At 46.8% G+C, this 24,965-nt stretch overlaps 1 protein-coding gene across 1 annotated transcript in view; it reads left to right on the plus strand.

Annotated features, from left to right (window-relative positions):
- SMOC2 (SPARC related modular calcium binding 2) overlaps window positions 1-24,965 on the plus strand; it is a 213,275-nt gene that overhangs the window by 87,433 nt on the left and 100,877 nt on the right. The window contains exons 5-7 of the mRNA XM_030809981.1: window positions 12,343-12,390; window positions 15,803-15,853; window positions 17,803-17,877. Coding sequence (XP_030665841.1) covers window positions 12,343-12,390; window positions 15,803-15,853; window positions 17,803-17,877 — 174 coding nt within the window. The remainder of the gene's footprint in view (window positions 1-12,342; window positions 12,391-15,802; window positions 15,854-17,802; window positions 17,878-24,965) is intronic.

A 24,965-nucleotide genomic window follows, 5' to 3' on the forward strand; every position in this document is an offset into this window, starting at 1 on the left:
TGCGGTTTGCTTGGTTCGTCCTATAGTTGAGCACTGATGAAAAGGTCCAGTGCCTTCCTCAGTGGTGCCGTGCGCTAATGTCCTCCTGAGTCCACGGAGCCCCATACGGAGGCACCCCAACCACAAATCCTCCCACAGCTGAGAGTCAGAAAACTCAGCTCCAGCTCTGACGGATGCGTCCAGAGGTGGCAAACCATGAAGACCAGCAGGGAGCGATGGCCCTTGCATGCGGTGGAGGGCAGGGGGGTTATTTTGTGATTGCAGAGGGGGCTGACCTGGGGAGTCCTTTTCCTGCTCTGGAAAATGTCTTCACAGGTTTTGGTTGATAATAATTCATTACATGTACATTTATCTTTTGTGCACTTTTCTGTATGGGTGTCAATATTTTAGGAATTTAAAATGTTAAAACATGCAATGCCACTGAAAGAGGTAACACAGGCTGAATTCTCCCCACATGTACACATTGCTGTAGCGTCCTTCCCTGAGGATGTTGACAGAGGGAATGGGACCAGATGCTTAGGAGCTGGTGGAAGGAGAAGATAGGAAAACACACATCCCTGAGCCTGAGGGAGGGTGGGAAGGAAAGACGGAGGGGGGATTTGGGGAACAGGAGAATTAAGGTTTGCCTTTGGGGATGCTCTGGAGAGCTGGACAGAGCGAGCTGGGCATTGTGGCCCCCCACTTGGCCACGCAGAAGCGCCAGCCACGGCTCACATTCACCAGGGCCGAACACTGGCTTCCTCATAGCAGCCTAAATTGTAGGGGTTAAACCGACTCTTACAAGCAAGAAAACTTTCCAAGGTCTCTGTGCTTGGAAGTGGCAGAGCTAGGATGTAAACCTACATCTTTGTCTCCATAACCTATATTTCTCCCCCAAATACCAAAATATCAAAATTCCTGGGGCCTCGAATTCCTATTTACACTTGGCTAGAAGTAGGGCATAGGAGAAGGTGGGCAGAGATGGTCAAGGGCTCTGGCGGGTGGGGTGAGGTTGATGGCAAATGGCGTGGTGCCTTGGATGTGGCGAGGACAAGAAGCCGGCTCTCGGAGACGTATCCAAGTCCACTTCATGTTCTGCGCTGCTGAGAGCAGTTGTTTCTTGTCCACAGTTTAGCGATGTATGTGCTTCTCAGAGCCGTGCTGATGTTGACCTGCGGGGTCTGTAGATGGCTTTAGGGCAGGTGTTTCTTGCTCACAGTTTACAGATGTATGCACTCCTCAGAGCCCTGCCGATGTCGACCTGCGAGGTCTGTAGATGGCTTGATGCTCAGGGAGTGCCCTGCTGCTCCGGTGTTCAAGGAAGGCACAGTAAAGGACAGGGTTCGCAGTACATAACAAGCCCCTCATGTCCTTCGTCCTGGGATTGGGGGCCGGCTCCACGTGTCTCCTGGGAGACAAAGTTGATTCTTATTTCTTCTGTAGGGATTTTCTTTTTGTTTCTTTCTTTTCTTCTTCACCTCCCCCCCCGCCCCCACAAAGATTTGAAGCCTAACATTGCTGGGGGCAGGAGTAGAGGTTGAAAACAAAGGCCTTTTTGCCAGGAGAGGGTGTTTGCAGCCCATTCTCCAGTATTTGGAAATAGCTTCAGGTTTTTAATCTCATCTCTCCTCTGTAACTGTGCACCCTGACCAAGAGCTGGTTCCTGGCATGAGTACAAAGTGGGTTAAGATATTGTAAGCTGAACCTACATGCAAGATTTTTTAATACTACAATATTCAAAGAATCTTCATATATAGCTTGGTTGGAGTTATGTGTTTGAAGGAAGCTACAGGTTTCGAGTTAGAGAAGAGGGATAGACACAGCCCATGTGCAGTAGCTGGTGCCCATCTTGAGACCCGCAGTCCACCCCTGCCTTCTAAAGTAGGGACCAGGCCTCATACACTGCAGCCATAGGCGTCTTCTGACAGAGTGGACATCTTCCTGTTCCACCTGACACAGCTGTGTCTGGCGTCGAAGGAGTCCTTTCCCATAGCATGGGCAGAAGACATCTGTTTCTTCCCATTTATTTCCTAACAAGCTCTGTAACATGCAAATTTATAATTTGGTTTTAATTACTAAAGTCTGTGTGATACCTGTGACAGGCAGGAGTAGGTCAGTGGCCTTCTCTAGGAATTGCCTCTCTGCAGTCTGAATTTCCTCCCTGCTCTAGGAATTTCCTCCCTGCTCTAGGAATTTCCTCCCCGCGGTCTGGATTTCCTCCCTGCTCTAGGAATTTCCTCCCCGCGGTCTGAATTTCCTCCCTGCTCTAGGAATTTCCTCCATGCGGTCTGGATTTCCTCCCTGCTCTAGGAATTTCCTCTCTATGGTCTGAATTTCCTCCCTGCTCTAGGAATTTCCTCCCCGCGGTCTGATTTCCTCCCTGCTCTAGGAATTTCCTCCCCGCGGTCTGGATTTCCTCCCTGCTCTAGGAATTTCCTCCATGCGGTCTGGATTTCCTCCCTGCTCTAGGAATTTCCTCTCTATGGTCTGAATTTCCTTCCTGCTCTAGGAATTTCCTCTCCGTGGTCTGGATTTCCTCCCTGCTCTAGGAATTTCCTCTCCGTGGTCTGGATTTCCTCCCTGCTCTAGGAATTTCCTCTCTGGGGTCTGAACATGACTATGCGCCCATCTTCACTGTGGATGCACATCCCAGAGATTTCAAAATCTGAGTTTGGGGAAGGCCCTGTTATAAATGATGGATGATCTTGGAGTCTCACGAATCACTTTCAGTACATGATATACATTAATTTAACTATAACTTCTGCATTTTTCTGCAAGGCCTAAGGTCTTGTCCTCCATCTGAAATGGTGGAATTCCATGTTTGTAGTAGTATCCGAAATGACTTCAGAAAAAAATACACTTCATAAGCCAAAGCTAACTGAATTTTAAATTTTTCACATGAATTTCCCTGGCACTAAGTTAAGGACCCTACATAGCTGAGGGACTTGAAAGGATCATCAAGAATAATTAAATTCCCAAATCCTGAGATCAACGAGGCAGCTGCGTTTGGTCTCCAATGTCTCTGAAGCGCTTCCTGGTAGAAATCATTCAGGGCCAGTGTGCAGTGGCTCGGCTTGACCTGGAGAGCTTGTGCCTTGGAGAGAATCCAGCTCGCTGTTTGTCTCCACCTCAAAACGGCTTTTTCTTTAGCTTTCATAAGTCTTTTCTTGAAAAGTGAAAGTTATTAAAGTAAAATATTTCAATACTATTGAAAGAAATGTAAAAGAAAATGTGAAAACAAACAACCTTAAGGAGAAGTAGGAAATGCACCGAAAATTGAGGCCTCTTTCTAGATGGCCGTGAAAACAGTGAGAGGTGGTCACTTCAGCAATCAAGCCACAATATCAAATATAAATCTGAATTTTATCTGTTTAAAATACTTGTAGGCAGGGAGTGGTGGCTCATGCTTGTAATCCCAGCACTGTGGGAGGCTGAGGCAGGGGGATCACTTGAGCCCAGGAGTTTGAGACCAGCCTGCGCAACAAAAGTGAGACCCCCCCACCATCTCTACAAAAAATAAAAATTTAAAAATTTAGAACGATTAAAAACTTGTGATTTTTTTCAGAGAAAAATATGTTACATTTACTCTGTAACATGTAAATTTATAACACCTTTTATAGTATCAAGGACATTTATTTTACATCCATGATGAGATAAAATAGTAATTTGATGCAGCCAACACAGGATTTGTAAAATTTTCAATAAAAGATTCAGATTGAATTCTGAAAGTATTCAAATGATACTGAATTTAAAAACATAATAATAAGTAAAATGTTAAAGACCACAGGGTGTAGGTTTAGTCTGACAAGCGGCTTCAGGCTGGCTTGGGAAGAGTCGGGGGTCCCTGCGTCTGCCAGGACCCGGACTGGAAGTCAGGTTCCCCTGCGTCCCGCCCTGGCCCTTCCCTGGGTGATGACTCCAGAGGCCCTTGGGGCTGAAGCTCCCATCTGGGCCCAGCGTTTCCTCTGCTTCACTTTTCTTTTTAAAGTTGGACTTTATGTTGAGTTATTCACAACTATTCTGATAGACAATACTTTGGTGTAACTTTTTCTATTCAGGAAAAATACTTATTACTTTTAACCTCAGCAAAAAATACTTTCTGGTGTCTAATACTTGTGTTTTTTTATAATCTGCTCCTCTGTTGTACTTTAGTGTACATTTAATTTGGCAGCTAATTTGTACTGGAGCCTCACATGAGTTGAAAACAGTATCCTGTAAAATGGCCCTTTGTTGCACCTCATCTACAAGTGGCTTTTCTCTCCTATTTTCTAATAGTTAATAAAATGTTCCCAAAGAAATCAAGAAGTCTTTGGAAGTAAATGGCCCCAATTTGTATAGCTCTATTTAAAGAATAATGGCTGTGTGCTTCTAGAGATTTTATTTTTAATTATTTATTTATTTTTGAAATGGAGTCTGACTCTGTCGCCCAGGCTGGAGTGCAGTGGCGCAATCTCGGCTCACTGCAACCTCCACCTCCTGGGTTCAAGCAATTCTCCTGCCTCAGCCTCCCGAGTAGCTGGGACTATAGGTACCTGCCACCATGCCCGGCCAATGTTTTGTATTTTTAGTAGAGACGGGGTTTCACCGTGTTAGCCAGGATGGTCTCAATCTCCTGACCTTGTGATCCGCTCACCTCGGCCTCCCAAAGTGCTGGGATTACAGGCAGGAGCCACCGTGCCCGGCCTCCAGAGATATTTTATGTACATAAAAACAAGTATATTATTTTTTCTTCTAATTATGTTTTGGACAAATGCTAATTATTTTACAGCACCTGTTTTCACTATATGCAGCTACAACAGTTAAATGTTGCAAAGATTTATGAAACGATTAAAATGTTGTGTGGCCTTTTAGCAAGAGTGATACAGCTGTACTCAGACATTTTTCTCCTGCCATTGAATCAGGGTGTCAAATCAGAAATCAGTAAATTCAGAACATTCCTTTTATCAGATGCACCTCAAATCAGGAATCCCAACTGTTTAAAGGCAGAATCACTAGGATAGAAAAAGACCCAGGAAGCATAAAAGCCGGTGCCACAAAGTCCACCGAAACCCTTCTCCAAGTCCATAAATAACATAAAGGTTCACTGAGCAAAAACAAATGGATTGCGTTTGGTTTCTTCATCCACAGAAACACCGAAGTGGCAAAACTCAGGTTGAGCTGGAGGTGAGGATGGCAGGAGAGAGGCGGCGCCGCCGGGGGAGGATGGGAGGGAGGCGCATGCGCAGTGACAGTGATCCCGGGGACACGACGAATAACGCAGCAGCCATGCAGCTTCACCGCACAGGGGCGCCGCCGGGGGAAGATGGGAGAGAGACGCATGAGCTGTGGGGACACATGAGGAATAATGCAGCAGCCATGCAGCTTCACGGCACAGGGGCCCGGCCGTTCTGTCTGAATTCTGGCTCGAATTTTCACATGTGCCAGCCTCACTCGGAGGGCCTGAGGGGCCTAGGCTGTGCTGGCTTCTGGAGTTTCTGGCCTGGCAGGTCTGCAGTGTGGCCAAAGTTTGCTTTCTGCCGAGTTTCCAGGCAGCGCTGGTGCTCGTGGCTGGCCCTACACTCCAAGCCCTGGGTTGAGGTGAGGGGCCTCACTCCAGAGAAACACAGGCCCACAGGGCAGCCATCCATGACTATCCCAACACGGGATCCTAGGATGGTCACGGGGCCAGTGGGGGAGCCCGTGGCTGCCAGCGCCCCTCCTGATCCCGGGTGAGGGACATCTTGCCTGCTTGGGGTCCTGGCCTGGCCATGCAGCTCAAGGCTGAGAGGAAGGAGGAGTACTTGGGAGCAGCGCCTTCAGAGGCTGACGGGAGCTGGCGGGTAAGGAGGTGGGTGGGTCCCAGGGCATGGCGCCTGTGACTCTGAATGTCCCGCATGGGCCAGGGGGTGAAGCTCAGCCTCAAGGTGACCCAGGGCCTCCCTGGGATGAGACAGGAAGGAGGTCCTACCGCTTCCAGTCATGTTGTCTTGAGGATTATTTGGCCATGGGCACTCAGGAAAATAGAAAATAGGTGATTTTCCTCCTGTGCAAATTACTTCTCCACTAAGCCTCCCCCAGGCTCAGTGTGGAGAGAGGGGAGATGAGGTGGGAGGAGCTAAGGGCAGTGTGGACCGGGGCTGTGCCACCCCTGGGGGTACTGTGGACCTGGGCCGTGCTGTCCCTGCTCCGGGATGCCCCCAACAAGGAGTGCGTGCAAGTCCTGCTTGGCCCCAACCTGTGGCCACGGTGAGGCTCAAGGATGGGACCCGGTGAAGTCGGATAGAGCACAGGCATTCCCTGAGTTCTGGCAGCAGGACTGCAGAAGACAGGTGTTGTGTGTGTCTGAAGCCTAGGGTATAAACCCCAGCAGGGTCAGGGCGGCAGGGTTGGGGCTCCTGCCAGTGTCAGGACAAGAGTGAAAATGAAGGTGGCAGCTCTCAGAGGGCAGGAGAGACGAGCCCGTGGTCACCTCGCTCGGCCGGCCAGTGCCGGGATTCTGGCTCATGCCAAGGAGACCCCAACTGGTCCAAAGGCCTTGTCTATTTCTTAGCTGTAAGCCGGTCCTATTTAGAGAGAGCAGTGTCCATCCTAATACAGCACTCTGCAGGCTGTGAGAAGCACTTGCTTAGCTGAAAGCTGGTCCTATTTAGGAAGAGCAGTGTCTATCCTAATACAGTGCTCTGCAGGCTGTAAGAAGCACATTCTGTTCTTCGCTAGGACTCATCCCAGGAGGCTGAGTGTCTGGTTGGCTTCTCACAGGCCTGGAGCCCCTAAGAACACAGGACCGCTGCCCTGGGGCCAAGAGACATGTGCCCTGGGTCCTCTAGGAGGACGCCCTCCCGGCCACGGCCAGTCTGTTGCAATCCAAGGAGTGTAGAGGAGCCCACAGGGTGGATGGATGCAGTTCTGTCAGCATGAAGGGGAAAGGGCCTGGCCTGGAGTTCACCTCCCCTGCCCTCAGAGGGGCACCTGGGGACAGGTTCTCAGCCTTCCTAAGCCCACCTGTGTGACATGGCAGGGAAGCCCGGAGGCACTTCCTCACCCTAGAATCTGGGGAGTGGGGTGAGCTCTGCTGGAATCTGGGGGAGTGGGGTAACCCCCGCTGGAATCTGGGGGAGTGGGGTGACCCCTGCTGGAATCTGGGAAGTGGGGTGACCCTTGCTGGAATCTGGGAAGTGGGGTGACCCCTGCTGGAATCTGGGGGAGTGGGGTGACCCCTGCTGGAATCTGGGGAGTGGGGTGGCCCCTGCTGGAATCTGGGGGAGTAGGGTGACCGCTCCTGGAATCTGGGGAGTGGGGTGACCTCTGCTGGAATCTGGGGAGTGGGGTGACCCCTGCTGGAATGTGGGGGAGTGGGGTGACCCCTGCTGGAATCTGGGGAGTGGGGTGACCCCTGCTGGAATGTGGGGGAGTGGGGTGACCCCTGCTGGAATCTGGGGAGTGGGGTGACCCCTGCTGGAATCTGGGGAGTGGGGTGACCCCTGCTGGAATCTGGGGAAGTGGGGTGACCCCTGCTGGAATCTGGGGGAGTGGGGTGACCCCTGCAGAAGCAGGTGTTTTGGTGCAGATAAAAAGACCCTTTAGAGGAGGGGGCTGCTGACCACATCCCCGGAGTCCTCAGCAGCAAAGATGAGCCCCGGGGTCAGGTTTTCTGTTGTCCCATCCCAGGTGGTGCAGGGACGCCAGCAGTCAACCCAGGAAAACCACCAGTGGACTGAGTCACTTCCTCCCTTCGCTTTGGGCAGTGCTCAATAACTGTGGCTCGTGCTTCCTGACACTGACGGGACCTGGACGGCCACACGAAATGCCTGCATGTCCCCTCTCAGTCTTCATGCTGACTGAAGCATGAGATTGCAAAAAATGTAGATGGCTTCTCTATTTCCTCCCCTGATTTTATATATTCTTAGATGAAAAAACTTAAATTTTATTTATAAACATGAAAGTCACTGTGTGTAGAAAACCATCTCTTGTCTAGCCAGAGAGGCACCTGTTTGAGCTGCCACTGACAGAGAATACCCACGGGGCTGGACGGCTTTCGTGAACTCCGACTCCAAGGGCATCTCCATGCCAGCGACCAGACAGGTGGCTCCGTCCCACTGCACCATTTCACACACCACCCTTTTCCACCCTTCTCACCACCCCTTGGTCTGTTCATAACTGGGTAGGGTCCTGAGATCAAATCATGGATCTGATGCCAACCAGAGCCCACAAGCCTCACAGGCCACACTGTGCATGGTGTCCGGGTTCCAGGACAGTGGGCTCAGGCCCTCCACACCGGCTCCAGCAGGCTCCGGCCTGAGAGAGCCCTGCCAGGTGGGCATGCCCAGTGGGGACAGAACTCTCCTAACAGGTGGGGCTTGCAGGGGCACTTCCAGCATCCGGAGCAGCTGCGCGTCCCTGTGGTGGTGGACGGGCTGTGTGCTGCTCTCTGCCAGCCTGTGCGTGGTCTCCTGGCCCTCCCAGTCCACTCGCCCTTTTTTTCTGGCCCATGCCTACTCACCCCTTCACTCTTCCTCAGAGAGGCCTTTCTGCTCAAAGTCAGCTCTCCTGAGGGCTAAAAAAGCAGGCCCTGGATCCTGGCTCTGCCACTTCCTAAGTGGCCCTGGGCCAGTTACTTACCCCTCTGGTCTCACTTTCCTTGTCTGTATAACGGGCATGATGGCAGTCCCACCTTGCAGGGCTGGCATCTACATTAAATGACTTCAAGTCTGTGAAGGACATAGGGATTGGCACACAGTAAGAGCTATATAGACATCAGCTGTGTACACAGTTGCAATAGACATTGCTTGAGTAAATTCTGTTTAATGCCCGCCTCCCCAAATTGGACTAAAGTGTGTAGTGCGGCGTCCCTGACATTGTTTCCTGTGGACACATGATGGGTGTGTATGAGGGGGTGAGCCCAGGAATGAATGAATGCACGTAAGGTGATGGCGGCGAGGGCCTGAGGGCCGCAGGCCAGTTGGTGCCCTCCTAGAGGCTCCTAGAGGCTGCTGTGTTTTGGACGGCTTGGCCTGAGTGAGGAGCATTGCTCTTCTGGAGGAGACCTCTCCCCAGCTGCGTGTCCAGCAGAGCACGTGGAGAGGCAGCTTCCGATGGTGCACACAGCACATCTTTGGTGAACGTGCGTCGTGCACTCCTATGTGTGGGTTGCTCTGCTAGGTCCATTCATCTTTGGTGAATGTCCGTCATGCACGCCTATGTATGGGTTGCTCTGCTGGGTCCATTCAGCTGGACTTGGTGGGTTTTCACCACACTGCCCACTGCAGAGTTGAAGAAACAGAGGTTTCGAGTGGTGAAGGTGCCTCGCCAGGGGCACAGAGCTAGGAGGGAGGGACATTTGTTCTGCTGCCCATGCCCTGTCTTCTCCCTGCAGCACCACATCCTCAGAAATTGGCACCCTCTTTCCTGTCACCCTCATGTTGTCCCGATGAGAGGATGGGAGGGCAGGAACCTTGAGAAAAGCCCAATAGCACAGAGACGCTGTTTAGACCAGAGAACGCAGCCCTTGCTGTTCTCTTTTCTTTTTCTCTCGCCTCCCTCATCTGAGGCTGTAAACCTGCCCCCTGGATGTGAAGTTCTCGGAAGGGGTGAGCCGCAGGCTTGTTTAGCTGCTCTGAAGGAGGACTCCCTGCAGGGAGCTGCCCCCTCAGCCCTCTCATGTCTGTGCCACAGACCTCCCTCTCCTCACTCATGTGGGAGGGGTGTCTGGAAGGAGCTTATGCAAACCACTGGCTCCATCAGCATAACACCATTCCCTCCACTGGGCTGTTCTGGCAACACGTTAACGCTGAGAGCAGCTGGATTTGAACCAAGTGCTTAGAGCTACAAGACTTAACAGCTATTATTCCTCCCTTAAGCCAGGGACGTTTCCTCACATTGTACTTTGTGGTTTCTTCCACCAGAAATTCATATCCCCATTACGACAAAACCCACCCCTTTAGAGTAGCATTTAGATGGGATGGGATCTCACAAATGGGAGCAATTCAGATGTGTCCTTTGGAATCCAAGGCTGAGGTGGATCACTTAGCAACCTCTTTGTGTCTGTGAACAGCAAGCAGATCCTTAAGGTCCAGCCTCCAGCCCAGGGTTCACAAAGGTATTCACTGACTGCAGAAAAAAGTGTACGTATCAGTCAACCCTTCTTTCTCAGCCCCCTTTCTGCAAGTACAGCCTGCAATCTTGCTTGTTATAAACACTTGGAAGTTCAGCAAATCCTTATCTCCAGAAAAATGTAATGACAGCATCAGAGTTGCTTTCTTGGGTCTGGATTTGTGTGTTTGCATGGCTCTGCTGGCCTGTGGAAATATGTGGAGCTATTTTCCCATCGTGGAGGCCAGGATCTTACAGGAAGGCAGGGGCAGGAAGGTTGGGTGTCGTCTTTTCGTCCCAAGGTAGTTAAAAGGTGAAGTCAATGCACTATCAGGATCTCCTCCAATTTCTATTTTGTAAAATATTTGAGTCATGAATCACAGAGCAGGTTATCAAGGGACACTTGGTTCTGTCTTAAAATTATCTCTTACATATGAAGAACAAGATCAAATTAATTTTGTGTGGATTTATTTAAGTAAACACTGATTGAATGCAAGGGCCTGATGAGAAAGCCACAGTGCTGGTTGGCTCAGAGACAGAGGCTGCCTGAGGGCAGAGAATGTTTAAACGTTGGATTCTGACCTCAGCCGCTCACCAAATTTTGAATTTGCAGTCTGTACCGCTCTGTCTGTACAGTGCAAAATATTTTCTTATTTAAATTAAGAAACTCTCTCATGGAAGATATTCTAATTATTAGCATATTTACATTTTCCTTACGATATTAAAACCTGCACAGAAATATTCAGAAATATTATCAAAATATGATCATTTCCCGTCAAAAGTAGAAAATACTTTTTGCCTCTTTCGGGAACACATGATAAAAATAAACTGATGACTAAGAAGCTTAAGCTCTTTAAGAAATGTGGATTTGTAAAGAGATGGTCCAAAAGAGAGAAACAAGCAAAGGAGGATTTTGAGAGCTTCAGGAGGTGGCCACACAGTGAGGTTAGCTTTGTATCCTAGGGGATTCTTACCAAGAAAAACCTTGTATTGCAAGGCGTGGAAACAATAGTAACCAAATATGTAACCAAATGGTAACAGTAACAGCTGGGAAAGAGAGAAAGGCTGGCTTTGACAGATGAACCAGGAGAATTGTAGTCTTTTTTATCCCCTGGGGACACTAAATTCCCAAACGCGTATTATTTAGTTATTTTTAGATATGCAGCCTGCAGGGAAACCGCTGAGAACATTCCTGTGTAAATCCTCATTCAGCTTTCCTGAAGTCAGCATTGTCTGATGAGTACCTGTTACAGAGGAGGGTTTGGGATGGCCGAGCTGTATTCCTTCATGGGAACTGTTGACATGTGTTTAGGGGTGTCTGGGCACTGCGACCTTGAGGCAGCGTCCGCCAAGAGTGCCAGAGGATGGATGGCGCCTCGAAGTTACTCCGTTTTCTCTGCTATCCAATGAATTGCTTGTAAATTTCCTGCCACATTACTATTGCATTTCCCAAAAATAAGATAAACATCCTCAAAATGGCATAAGCTATATTTTTAATGTGAATGTTGGTCTGTATTTCTGCCATATTCAAAATTGAAAAAAGAAAACAAAAACAAATAATTTCAAGTTCTAAGATGTTTCTGCTGAGGAGTTTTACTGGGCATGTGTATGGCTATGGGAATTCCAAGTTTATTCTAAACAGAATATTCAACTGCCAATAAACTCTGAGAAGAACTAGTTTTATTTCTCGAGTAGGTATTCTAATGATGAAGGGGAAGTGGATCCATATAGCGGCTTCAATCTGTTGGAAGAGAAAGAACTACACTTTCTATTTATAATATACATCTTTCAGCATCATGTAAACATTCAAACTTGGTCACACATTAGTTAGTAGATTTTCAATACTCTACCAAAAGGTAGTTCCTCGCCATTCTCCTCTATAAATCACAATCAAGCTGAAATCAGGGTTTTTAGTTATCTTTGGTTGTGTAATGTCTTAAGATTTTAAAAACGTTTCCGTTTTTACCTAATTCACTTCAGTACCCCAACATGTTATGGTTATGATGACATTTTTCAGGTGAAGAGACTAATATATTGGGTTTTAAGGTCTTAAATACATGTGCAACCCCTTAGCGCCAGAAGTAGAAACTAATCTTTTGTTTCTGAGTCCAGGGTCTGAGTGTTTAGGTGACAGTGTCCCCTCAGGGTACTAGACAGCTTACAGAATTTAAGTAGAACATGCCAAAGCATGGCAAATTAGTCAAAATGGAGCAAAAATATGTGCATAACTTAATTTGTGATGACCATTCAAGAGTCCAAAATTATTTCATTTCACTCCTTATTTTCCTCTTTTAGGTTCTGTAAATGAAAAGTTACCCCAACGCGAAGGCACAGGAAAAACAGGTAACTATCTTAGAATAAATGTCTATGATGATATGTAACATCTAACTTATCCCGTGAAATAACTTCTCAAGTTAAAGTTGAAACATCCACTAGTGATGATGATGAGAGCCGAACCAGTGTGTTACTTCTTTATTCATTCAGCAATGCCATTCACTCACGATTACCAGCTCTGCCCGGCCTGTGCTCAGCTGGGGTCGCTGGTGTTGGGCCTGTGCTCTGTGGCTTGTTTCGGGACCATCAGCCGATGCTGTTAGGACCCCCTGTAGCCTCCCAGTCTGTGACTGTGGAGAGGGCTGAGGCTCAGTCTTTTGGCTCCCTGTGGGATTCTAGACCATTGCAGTTATTGAGGACCCTGATAAAGATGCCTCAACTCCTCCCTACAAGGAGGAAGAGGGACAGTTTTTCTACCTACAGCAATCCCTGCCTCTGAGACTGGTACAAACAAGAGCTGAACAGAACCCTTAACCTTAAACATCATGTTGCAGCCTGCAGGTCCTGTTTCGGGGTCTGTGGGGTCTGTCACATGCCCACCACAACCCCCCTGGGAAAGTCTCCATCCTCTTTTCTGCCCTTGCCCTGGCCAACACCCTTCAGTACCAGGACAGATTTCTGCTTTTCTCTTACATCAGCCTTGAAAGTCAGACATTGTTTTCAAGATGAGAAGAAATATTTTAGTACCAAAATTTTAGGTACTTTTCTTTTCTAGTGTAGGTTACAGTGTAATGAACCAGTAACAAACAAAAATCATATAAAGACAGACCAGGCTGAGGCAGGCAGATCACCTGAGGTCAGGAGTTTGAGACCAGCCTGGCCAACATGGTGAAATGCCATCTCTACTAAAAATACAAAAATTAACTAGGCGTGGTGGCGCATGCCTATAATCCCAGGTATTCAGGAGGCTGAGGCAGGAGAATTGCTTGAGCCCAGGAAATGGAGGTTGCAGTGAGCCAAGATCACGCCACTGCACTCCAGCCTGGGTGACAGAGTGAGACTCTGTCTCAAAAAAAAAAAAAAAAATATCGGAGTTATATTCAACTAATCCCTTCTGCATGTGTGGAAACTGTGGTGGGGCCCATCCCTGCCCTGGAAGATCCTTTGCAAAAAGAGTTCTGTATTACTAGGATACAGACATGTTGGAGGGACAAGCTGGCATGAGAGTAAATGTCAGGCCTTCTGTCCAGAGGGTGCCTGCCAAGGATGAGGCAGGACTGGCTTCCTGGAAGGGGAAATATGTAACAAGTGTGAGCTGAAACAGAAGAAGCCTCACAGTCAAGGAAGATAGCTCATTTTCCAGCTGAAAAATGATGACAGGCATAATGGGGACACTGGGTTGGGAGAGGGTTTATGTTTGGAAAGGAAGGGGTAAAGTTGCATAGAGCAATAGTGTGAGCTGCGTGAATTGAGTTGAGAAGATAATGGGGTGGGCATGTCGACATTTGTAGAGAAAGGAAGGGACAATCTCATGATTAGAAGAATTAACCAAGTGTGGAAAGGGAGGAGGAGATGGAAGGATCATCGTCTTTCAGAGGGCATTTCTTAATCCTGTTTAGTATGATATTTATTGTACCCACTGTAGAAAAAAAATCTAGAGGAATTAGTAAATGGGCATGAAAGTGAGTTAAGGAAAGAACACACCCCCCACTTTAGGCCCGAATACGCAGAGGGGATACTTGGATTAACCAACAGAGCTGGTTTCCAGACACAAATAAGACACTTCACACACTCTGATAGAGGGAAAGTAAAAAATGCACAGCTCTTCGAGATTTTTGTTTTATTTCCTTAAGGCTGACCTCAGCAGCCACCAATGGCCTTGTTTATTGGGACAGAGCCACCCCGTCTGTGAGGGACGGGGACATGGAGTAGGGCCTATGATGACCGTGCTGAGGAGGGAAGCGTGGACAGGGCAGGAAGGGGAGTGGCCTCTGGTGCCCAGAATCAGGGCTGAGAGGAGGAGCGGGCAGTGGGCCCATTACTCACCCTCTCCTCAGGCCACACCTGCCTTCCCTGCCTGCCATTCAGGCTGAGCTTTCAGACTGGTCTGGCCCCTGTGACCGGGGAACAGGCTGGTGGCCCCAGAGCGGTGACTTGGTGAGGCCTCAGCAAAAACACACAACAGTAATAATGTGTTTGATTGTCCTCATTCCAAAAAATTTCACATATGTTCTTTTAAGACTTTTTGTATGTTCTTGTGTTTAAAATATGTTTCCCATTTTGTTTTATTTTCTTGGAAGAAGATTGTAAAATATTCAACCACAAAATATTCCTAGTTTATTGTTATTATCAATGTTAGACTTGGATATTTCAAATAACTGATGTCACATTTTTGTCAGTATTTTGATAGCTAGCAAACTTTTTGAGAGATTGCTCAATGTTAAAATTTTTTGAAAATCTGTTTTGATTTTCCCCCTAAAAAGTCTTATGAGAAACTTTATTCTTTAGACCACTGGGAAGTTCATGACTTAGTTATCTACATAAGCCTTGTATCTGGCCCTCATCTTTGCCACTTTTTCCTATATTTCAATCCAAAAGTTATTTAACAAAATGATATAAGCAAGCTTCAGTGAAAAAAAAAAAAAAAGATGATCCTGAGAGCACCACAGTGCCTTGTGATTGCCTCCTGGGTGGGGCCCTGAGTGTCTGGAGAAAGACTCCTGGCTCACAGGCCCCGCCATCCTGCCAGGTCTCTGAGCCATTTAAAACCTCTTACTTTACCAGGGAACCCAACGTGTGTATGTCCATTAATTAAATACAGATTCTTCACTTGGAAAATGCGAGTCCATGGGTGGTGCAGGGGCCTGTGACACCCCAGTCCACCCTTTCCTCCATTCTCCGATCACTTTCGCCCTGTCCACTCCACCCCGTTCCCCTCTCAGATCCTTAGATTATTCCACGGCAGCAGTGGAGAGAAGGAGGGCCAGAGGTGTAGAAAGGGGTCCAGGATTCTCCAACCCTTGCCTTTTTCTTGGGGAAAACAGAGGGTGTGTTAAGGGTACAGGACTCTGCTCAACCCCACCCCAGTCCCTGCCAAGCCCTCTTCTGTAACCTCCAGTGGCCCGAATTTATGACTTCTCTTTCCCAGGGCTAGACTTTCTTTACTCTAATTATTTTGATTCCTTCCTCATCTGCCCTATGGCCTATGATTGGCTCTGATAGTTTAGAACTGTTCGGATATTTTCCACGTGGAAATTAGGTCAGTGTCTAGCCTCGAGCATTTTAAGTAGCCGCTCACTTGAGACTGGTGTAGTCACTCCAGCTGCTGTGTATTTGGGTTTGCTGGGTCTGTTTGGGGTTGCTGTTGTGGTTGATCTGTGGGGACTGAGCGCAAGTCCTCAGTATCCACCCGTATGCACACTTACTTAACTTACTCTCATAATTGTAGTCTCCTTGCAAATCTTTTCCGTTCTGAATTCAGATGATGCCGCAGCTCCAGCGTTGGAGACTCAGCCTCAAGGAGATGAAGAAGGTGAGCCGGGGTGGTCATTGCACGGTCGGGGTTGGGGAAGAGCGCGAGGAATGGCGTGGAGCTGGGAAGTGGAGCGAGTCGTCTTGTTAGAGCTCCCTTCAGTATGGAGTGTAACATGCCAGACACAGAGAGAAAAGACCACATGATCTCACTTCTATGTGGAATCTATTAAAAAAACAAACACACAAAACTCCAATAGTGAGAAGAGGGAAACAGCAAGCCGAAAGGTGGTCACCAAGGGTAGGGTAGGATGGAGAAAATAGAGGGATGAGGTCAGAGGCTGCAAAGCTGCAGTTATGTGGGATGGACAAGTCCACACATCCAGCGTGCAGCACAAGGAATCTAGTTAATGATGAAATGACAATGGATGGCATACCACACATCCAGCACATAGCACGAGGAATATACTTAATGATGAAATGGCAGCAGATGACATAGTAAACGTTTCCTAGCCACACACCCGTGAAGTAACTGTGAGATGCTGGGAATGTGAATTGCTTGGCTGTAGAAATAATTTCACTGGGTAAATGTGTATCTAAACATCATGATGATGGGATAAGAGAGCAAACTCACAAGCAGAAACGGATTGTGTGTGGCCGTGTCCAGCCTTATGAGGGCACCCAGTGTTTTTCCTGATGTCTTTGGAGCAAGGGATTTTCAGATATTGCCATGGCGCATTCTCATGAGGGTTTCGTTAAATACACATTTCTACGTTGAAATTTTACAGTTTGGATAATATAAAATGTATGGCCATTTTCCCCGTTTACATTTCACGTCTTTACAAGTGGTCATAACAAGGATAGATTTCCTGTTTTTACCTTTAATACATTGTCTTAGCTATTTACCAGTGTATAAAAATTATCAGGTGAAAGGGGACCAGGCTTTAAAGGCAAAGTGTAAGGAATACACAGCATAAATTAACAAAACCTTAAAATGTAGAACTGCATTATGCTTTGCAAATAATAATAATGATGACTAATGCTGCGTGGTCCTAAGCACTACACAATGTGTGATCTGCTGCCATGAGTCCCTGACCTTCTGAATGCCCTTCCGCAGATGAGAGCCCTGTGGCAATTGACCCAAGTCCATCTGGGTGTAAATGGCAAATGGCATTCAAACCCAGATGTCTTCTTCAGGGTCTGTGTTTTCAAGCACTAACAGTGACCTGCATGACATTCCTTTTTTTTTTTTGTGAGACAGACTTTTGCTTTTGTTGCCCAGGCTTCTGGAGTACAATGATGCGATATCAGCTCACTGCAACCTCCGTCTCTTGGGCTCAAGTGATTCTCCTGCCTCAGCCTTAGGAGGCTGGGACTACAGGTGCTTGCCACAACGCCTGGCTAATTTTTTTTTGTGTGTGTGTTATTAGTAGAGACGGGGTTTCACCATATTGGCCAGGCTGGTCTTGAATACCTGACCTCAGGTGATCCACCCACCTCGGCCTCCCAAAGTGCTGGGATTACAGGCGTGAGCCACCATGCCCGGCCCATTCAATTTTATTTGTTAAACAAGATTACTACAAAAGGGGTGTTCCTGAAAAGTTTCAGGCAAAAGTTATGCTTCACATATTGCATTTTATATTGAATCTTTCAACTGAGTGAAAACATTGTATGTTATGTGAATAGCCATTTTAACTACACAAGGATCTATTTTTGTACATTGGGTATTTTTCTAAAATCTGATTCTTTTAAAGTGAATTCTGTCTAGACCCAAAGAGCTTTTAACTATACTTTTGGATAGAGAGAAGAATGCCAAAAATATTTTAAATGTATATTATGATTTCCTTTTGTCTCATGCATATAATCATTGTAACTGTTTCTTTACAGATGTACAATGTGTGTTACATTGATTTATTTTGGCTGTTAGACTACTTGCTGCACTATGTAACTAAGGAACATTGTGCTTTCATGATGAATTAAAAATGCTTGTCATTTCATTTTGGTTCATAGATATTGCATCACGTTATCCTACCCTTTGGACTGAACAGGTTAAAAGTCGGCAGAACAAAACCAATAAGAATTCAGGTAAGATGCTGCCTGATGTCACTTTGTAAGGAGTGATTTAATAGATCTAGAAAATGATGTTTTTTTTTTTTTGGAATTAAGTGTATTGTACAGTTGACCCTTGGACAACATGGGGGTGAGGAGTGCAGACCTGGCACGAACATCTGAGGATAACTTTCAACTCCCTCCAAAATAATAGCCTCTTGTAGACTGGCAGCCTTACCAATAATACAGTTAGTTAACACGTATTTTGTATGTTATATGTATTATATACTGTATTCTTACAAAAATAGAGAAAAGAAAATGTTATTAAAAATCATAAAGAATAGGAAATATATTTACTATTGATTACGTGGAAGTGGATCATCATAAAGGTCTTCATTCTCCTCATCGTCCTCATGCTGAGTGGGCTGAGGAGGAGGAAGAGGAGGAGGGGCTGGCCTTGCTGTGACAGAGGCAAAGGAGAAATCCTTGGAACAGTGGACCCATGACATCAAAAACCTGTTGTTCAAGGGTCAGTTGTAAATATTTTCACTTGGTTATTCAGTCATGAAAATAATTCTTATTATTTGATCACCAGCATATATTTTAAAATTTGGCATTTTAAAATTAAATTTTCTAAATTCTTTAACAGATTTCTCTGTAGATGTCAAACAAACTATAGCTTTAGTTAATAAGTAAATAATTATAAATTTGCTTTTGACCTAATTTCAGAGATGTTAAAACACTTTGCTAATTTAGTTTAAAATCCTCCAAATTATGTGCGTTTTGTTTGCTATAAAGCAGTGTTTGAGAGAACTTTCACCTTTTAAAGCTGACTATTTTGACATTTTGAAGACCAGTAATGGGTTGCTTCCTCTTTGGTTAATGACTTTGACTGTTTTCATGGAAGCGGGTTTGTTCTGTAATTTTCATTTAGGCTCTCAGTTGATTGCTTGTGTGTTTCTCATTGCCTTTTCAAATGAGGATTTCACAGATTCTTACTGAAGGGAAGCAGCCATGTAGGTTTAAAGTAGTTCAGCTGCTGAGGAAACACGGAGTTAGTAACAGCTTGAATTTTCTACAATCAGCTTTGGGTGAAAAAATTGCAAACATTCACAGAGGCTGCTTATGCATTAAAACTTTATCTGTGGTTATGCATCCATATATTCTTCTGCTTACAAAAAAAACAAAAGGTTTATTAAAGCTCAGGATACTAAGAGTGGTTCGATTCTCCCTTCACCCACCTATGCCTCTTATAGACCCACCCTAAAAAGGACCCTTGAGGGAAATGCCTGAGTCCCCTTAAGCCGGCGGCCACCTCAGAACCCCACGGCAAGTCTATGGTGGGCCCGTCCACTGATTTCCACCTGCAAAGCTAGCGCGGTGCAAAGCCAGATGAGCTGGCACAGGTCCAATGTGTGATTTCTGCCCCATGATGCTCTGAAATCACTGCCTCCAGCCCTGGAGTCTTAGCTGTGTGGCATCTTCTTGTTACTTTACCCTTCTGGGCCGAGATGAGGGAGGGCAAACCCCAAAGGCCCCCCACCATCTACAGGCACACATGGCAGGAACATTTAATACCTATTTATAACATTTTTCTCAGAAATGCTTGTTATAGATGAGTTTTTCCTATTGTATGGAGATATTAATCTCTTTACATGTCTCATGAACTTTTGACACTGGGTTTTGTTCAATTTTGTCACCCCATTTAAAAAAGTTATTTTGATTTATTTCTGTTTCATATAAATTTGTATATGAGAGCTTAATTAAAACACTGTATGTTTCAGGTTTACTGGTTGATATGGTTGGGCATTGTGTGCCCACCCAAATCTTATTTTGAATTGTAATCCCCATAATCTGCACATGTCAATGGAGAGACCAGGTGGGGATAATTGAATCATGAGGGCGGTTTCCCCCATGCTGTTCTCATGATAGTGAGTGAGTTTTCAGGAGATCTGATGGTTTTATAAGGGGCTCTAACCCCTTCGCTGGGCACTTCTCCTTCCTGCTGGCTTGTGATGAAGGTGCCTTGCTTCCCCTTCACCTTCTGCCATGATGGTAAGTTTCCTGACACTTCCCCAGCAATGCTGAGCCATGAGTCCATTAAACCTCTTTCATTTATAAATTGCCCAGTCTTGGGGAGTTCTTTATAGCAGGATGAAAATGGACTAATACACTGGTAGATCTCGAAAACCACTGAAGAATAAATATGTTAGCACCTAAACTTAATTTGAAAAAAAATGTAAAATTCTTGTAAATGATTTTACTGGAAATATACTTTATTTAATTAATTTATTTATTTATTTATTTTGAGAGAAAGTCTTGCCTGTCACCCAGGCTGGAGAGCGGTGGTGCAATCTTGGCTCACTGCAACCTCCGCCTCCTGGGTTCAAGCGATTCTCCTGCCTCAGCCTCCTGAGTAGCTGAGACTATAGGCACGCACCACCACAGCCAGCTAATTTTTGTATTTCTAGTAGAAACAGGGTTTCACCATGTTGGCCAGGCTGGTCTCGAACTCCTGACTTCAAGTGATCTGCCTGCCTCAGCCTCCCAAAGTGCTGAGATTATAGGTGTGAGCCACCATGCCAGGCTAAGAAATATTAATACACATTTTTTTAAGCCAATGTAACCATTTCAGGCTTTGGCAGATTAAGCTCCACATAAACCTGTGGAAGAAGAGCATTTCTGTGTCTCACCTCTCACTTGCCACTTGCAGATTCCCAGGACTTCAAGTGACCTGCCAATTATAATTAACCAGTAAAAACTGAGCAGGCTTTTGGTATTTAGTGGGACTGAAAATAATGTTTTAGGAAATTCCAGTTTACAGAAGTTACCCTACACTATAATTTGATTTAAGTCAGCCGAGATGAGTGGAGCACAAAAAGATGGCATTGAGTTGATTTACAGACACGGGGCATGAAGCTACTGGACTATGTTTGTGTTTAATACCAGTATTCTAGCTACATGTTCTTTCTGAGGGGCTGAAGAAACACCTAGTTGGTATTTTAGGACATTAAAAATAATATTTAATTTATTAAGTTTTAACAATGAAATGACAAACATCATAGGATGTATACAATGACCACTCCTATTGAAATTTCAAATATCAGAAGAGTGTCATTTATACTTAATTTTAATTTTTAAAGTATACTTTTACTTATAATCATCTTTGGTAGATGTAGACACATTTATTTGAGAAAATGTAAATAATTTTTTATAATAATTTGGGTATTTAAAAAAATTTACCTAGCTTGTCAGTACCTTTTCCTGTTTTTTTATAAAAAAGGCCAAACTGAAAATGCATTGCTTTTTGTTTCTCTGATGTTTCTTTATATCAGCTAAAAGTAGTATTTTTCCCCATGAATTTGTATGAAAATAATGTGACTTTTGTTACCGCAGACATAGAATATGGTTGCCACGCATCCAAATGCCTGTGTGCACACTAGGAAGATGTGGTCACGTATGCTTTGGAGCATATAATGATAGTAGTTTTTTAAAAGGGACTATTCTCACAAAGGAAAATAAAATACTCCTACTCTGAAAATTTGCACATGGTAGCTACACAATAAAATCTTGCCTCCTGTGGGGTTTGAGCCAAATTGGGATCTGTAAGTCAGGCAAAATTCCTTCATACCCAGGCCAGATTGGATTTAGATTGGCAAAGACCACCCCCTACCACCACCACCAGCCTGTTGCTCACCCCAGGCCCCAGCAGAGAGCCCACCGAGGTGGCCCCTCACTGTCCTCTGAGATGCTCTGCAGGAGGTGAGTGACGGCACTTGAAAATTTGCACATAGTAGCTACACAATAAATATGCATTAAATTAATAAAGATTTGTACCAGCATATGTTCCACGGGCCCTACTGTAGCATCACTACTCTTTTTAAAACAAGCTGAATGAAACAAACAAAATAACCAAATTGATACATAACTGGAAAAGAGAGAGAATCTAGGCACCCCTAGAGGTTGCCTATTAGACTTACATTGATCTAAATTTAATAAAGATATAAGTCAAACATTCTCTTGGCTCATTTAGTAAGAAAATCATCACTTTCATCATGTGAATCATATACATTAAATAAATGAGTAAAATCTGAAGTCGCCTGTTACTGAAAAGTGCATTACTCAGTTTTTCCCATCAATATAAAATTGTGTTACTTCTTTTACTGTCTAAAATCATCTTTGTTTTATTATTCTTTTCATAGAAGATACATAAACTAGTTACAAGATTTTATCAGATAAGACATTTTGTAAGATACAGTCTTTTAATTATGTAAGATTTAAACAAATGTAAATCAAATTAGTACTCTTCCCTACTGGCATATTAAGTACTTTCTAGATTTCTGCCTGATTTCCTTTAAAACCAATCTAAAATATTGAAGAGGAGACTGCAACTTCTGTTCTTACTTGAGCCAGCTACTAACATCTTCACAAAATAACAAACACTCTTCATGAATTACAAACACCAATGTGCTTAGGGTTCCATGACCCGTTCATAATAAAACACATCTCCTCTAGACAGAAAAGCATGTGATCGTGGCATGTCAAAGCCAAGGAGGGCTCTATCTCTGGGGCGAGGAGGCATCCAGGCTCGCAGGACGGTTTCTGTATCACGGTTGCCAGTTGCCGCCATTTGCCACCATTTGCCACCATTTGCCGTAGTGACGTGACCCATGGGAAAGAGTGCTCAGAAATAATGAGAACGTGCGGAAGGCCAGCTGCCTCACATTTTGGTAGGAGGATTATTCCATGGGACGAGTCGGTTAAAACTCGCGTTTGAACTGCGTGTGCACGGTGCCCCTTCCCTACCAGGTATCCGCATCTTTCACGCACTGTGAGGCTGCCATCATGTTGTTTTCAGGTGCCATAGTCTCCCACAAGACAGGGGGACCAGATAAGCCCCATCATATTATACTTACTGTATGCAGATTTCTTAAAGTCATGCTGAAAAACTTGTCTCGATTTCCATCAATTAATTAACACCTTGGGGTATCCTACTACTATTATACAGAGCACTGAAGAGAACATGAAAGAAAGAAGAAATAGGTGCAGGAGCTCACGAAGCTTCTGTTAAGCTTCTGCAGAAACTTTTTTGTACTTAGGAAGTTAGAAGCATTCTGCCGGGCTCCTGGGCAGCCTGCCCCTGGAAAGGGTGGGGATGCAGAGGAGGGGCACGGAGGTCCCGCCTTCTCAGGCCTGCACAGGCTGTTCTGGGACTGCGTGTCCTGGAAGACCTTTCCTGATTATCAGGACACAAGGCCAGACGTGAGACCACACACAGCCCTCGGAGCTGGCAGCCAGACTTTGTGGCTGGCAGTTAAAGTCAATTTGGTGTTCGTGTCCCGCTGGCAAGGTGAATTTGGTTGTTTTCCTTAACACCGTGTGCCCAATTCCTGATGGAGCCATGGGCCACAGGGCTTTGCCACGTGGGGAGACAGGTCGGCTGCTCATCCACATTCTGTGTTTTGGGGACCTCATTTGGTTCTGAAATGGGTCTCACTTTGCCCAAGACGCCGGGGGCATCTGCTGCTGGGGCCCCTCTCACCACAGGGCGTGTGCTCCCTCGGGCACGAGTTCTCTCTGGCATTTTTGAAAGGCCTTTACTGTGATATCAGTGAAAGTGAAAGCGGAAGCAGTGCCTGATAAAGAGGGGAAGTGGATTTCGCCAAGTGGGCCTGGCTCCTCCCGGCGCCTCCACAGCGCTCGCCTGCAAGCGCAGCTCCGGGCTTCCTTGGGCCCAGCTCCCGGCTCCTCTCGGCCTCGCCCTCAGGTCGGGACTTCCCTTCTACGGTAACATGTCTCCACCCGGCCTGCAATCATTAGCCAGCCGGGATGAGACTAAGTGGTTAAAGCCTACTTCATGTTGGAGATTTAAAAAAAACACATATTGCAAAAGCGGTTCAACGCGCAGAGAAATTCACGCACTCTTGCCTCCACCCGTCAAATATCCGGGGTCCTGTGACCTGGGGTCCTGAGGTTGGCTGGTTGCGAAGCAGAGTGACGAGGAAGACGGAAGAGCTGTGTTAGCACGCAGCTCCCACCCCACCAAGCTTCCCACCAGGGGCCAAGCAGGGAAGCCCTTACCTTCCTGTCACCTACACAGACAGGCTGGGTGCTGGCTCAGCCAGCCCAGGGAGCTCCTCCTCCCTCTGCCAGCACCCTGCTCCCCGTGGGATTTGGGATGGACGTATGGAGTCCAGGGTCGCATGTTACAAGGTCCCACTCATAGCATGCGCTGTGGAACCTGAATGATGCCTCTTGCGGGGTTTGAACCAAATTGGGATCTGTAGCTCAGGCCGAATTCCTTCAGACCCAGGCCAGATTGGATTCAGATGGGCAAAGACCGCCCAGCAGCCTGCAGCGGGGAGTGGCCGCCCGGACACACCTCCGCTTTAGAGGAAGGGTGGAGGCCCCTGGAGCTTGATCCTCTCCGCCCTGAGCCCCTGTCCTGCGCGGTCCTCCTAAGGCTGAGGCAGCACAGGGTGGGCGGCTGCTGGGTGGGTCGGGTCCAGACACCAATGGGGGCGCCGTGTGGACGAGGTAGACGCTGAAGTCAGGGCCTCTGAGCGACACCGTCCTCGCGCGGCGGGGTCCAGGCAGGCCTGGGGCCTCGGGCCATGAGGGTCTCAGCCCGAGGCGTCGTCTTCACTGTTGCGGGAACCCCCTCCAAGTCCAGGCCTTCCCCTCCCCGCACGGGGACGCTGAAGTGTTCCCGGGGGTCCGCGGCTGTGCGGGCGGGAAGGAGGGACTCAGGTGGGGGTCCCAGCTCCGAGGGCGTCCGTGGACTCTCCCGGCTGGGGTGGGGCTGCCCACAGGACTCTCCCCACGCCCACACTCGGGAACCACGGGAAGCTGCGGGCTCCTTTCCTCCAGCGTCCTTGAAGCCCACGTGGGGTGCGGGAGCGGCCTTGGGATGATTAGCTTTTAAGGGGAGTCTGGCTCTGCACCCTCAGTCCCCAGCAGCCCACCCTGTGGCCCCCGTGCCTCCCCACGCGGGAAGCTGTTCCTCGTGGCCTCGCAGACTGTGCGGGCCCCGGGCACTGATGCCTTATCTCCTTTATTTCACATGCCACGCGGGCGCTGGAGGCATCTGTTTCCTGCCTCTTCCAAAGCCCTCCCAAAAGCCC

The sequence above is a fragment of the Nomascus leucogenys genome, chromosome 3, assembly GCF_006542625.1.
Source record: "Nomascus leucogenys isolate Asia chromosome 3, Asia_NLE_v1, whole genome shotgun sequence".
NCBI lineage: Eukaryota > Metazoa > Chordata > Mammalia > Primates > Hylobatidae > Nomascus > Nomascus leucogenys.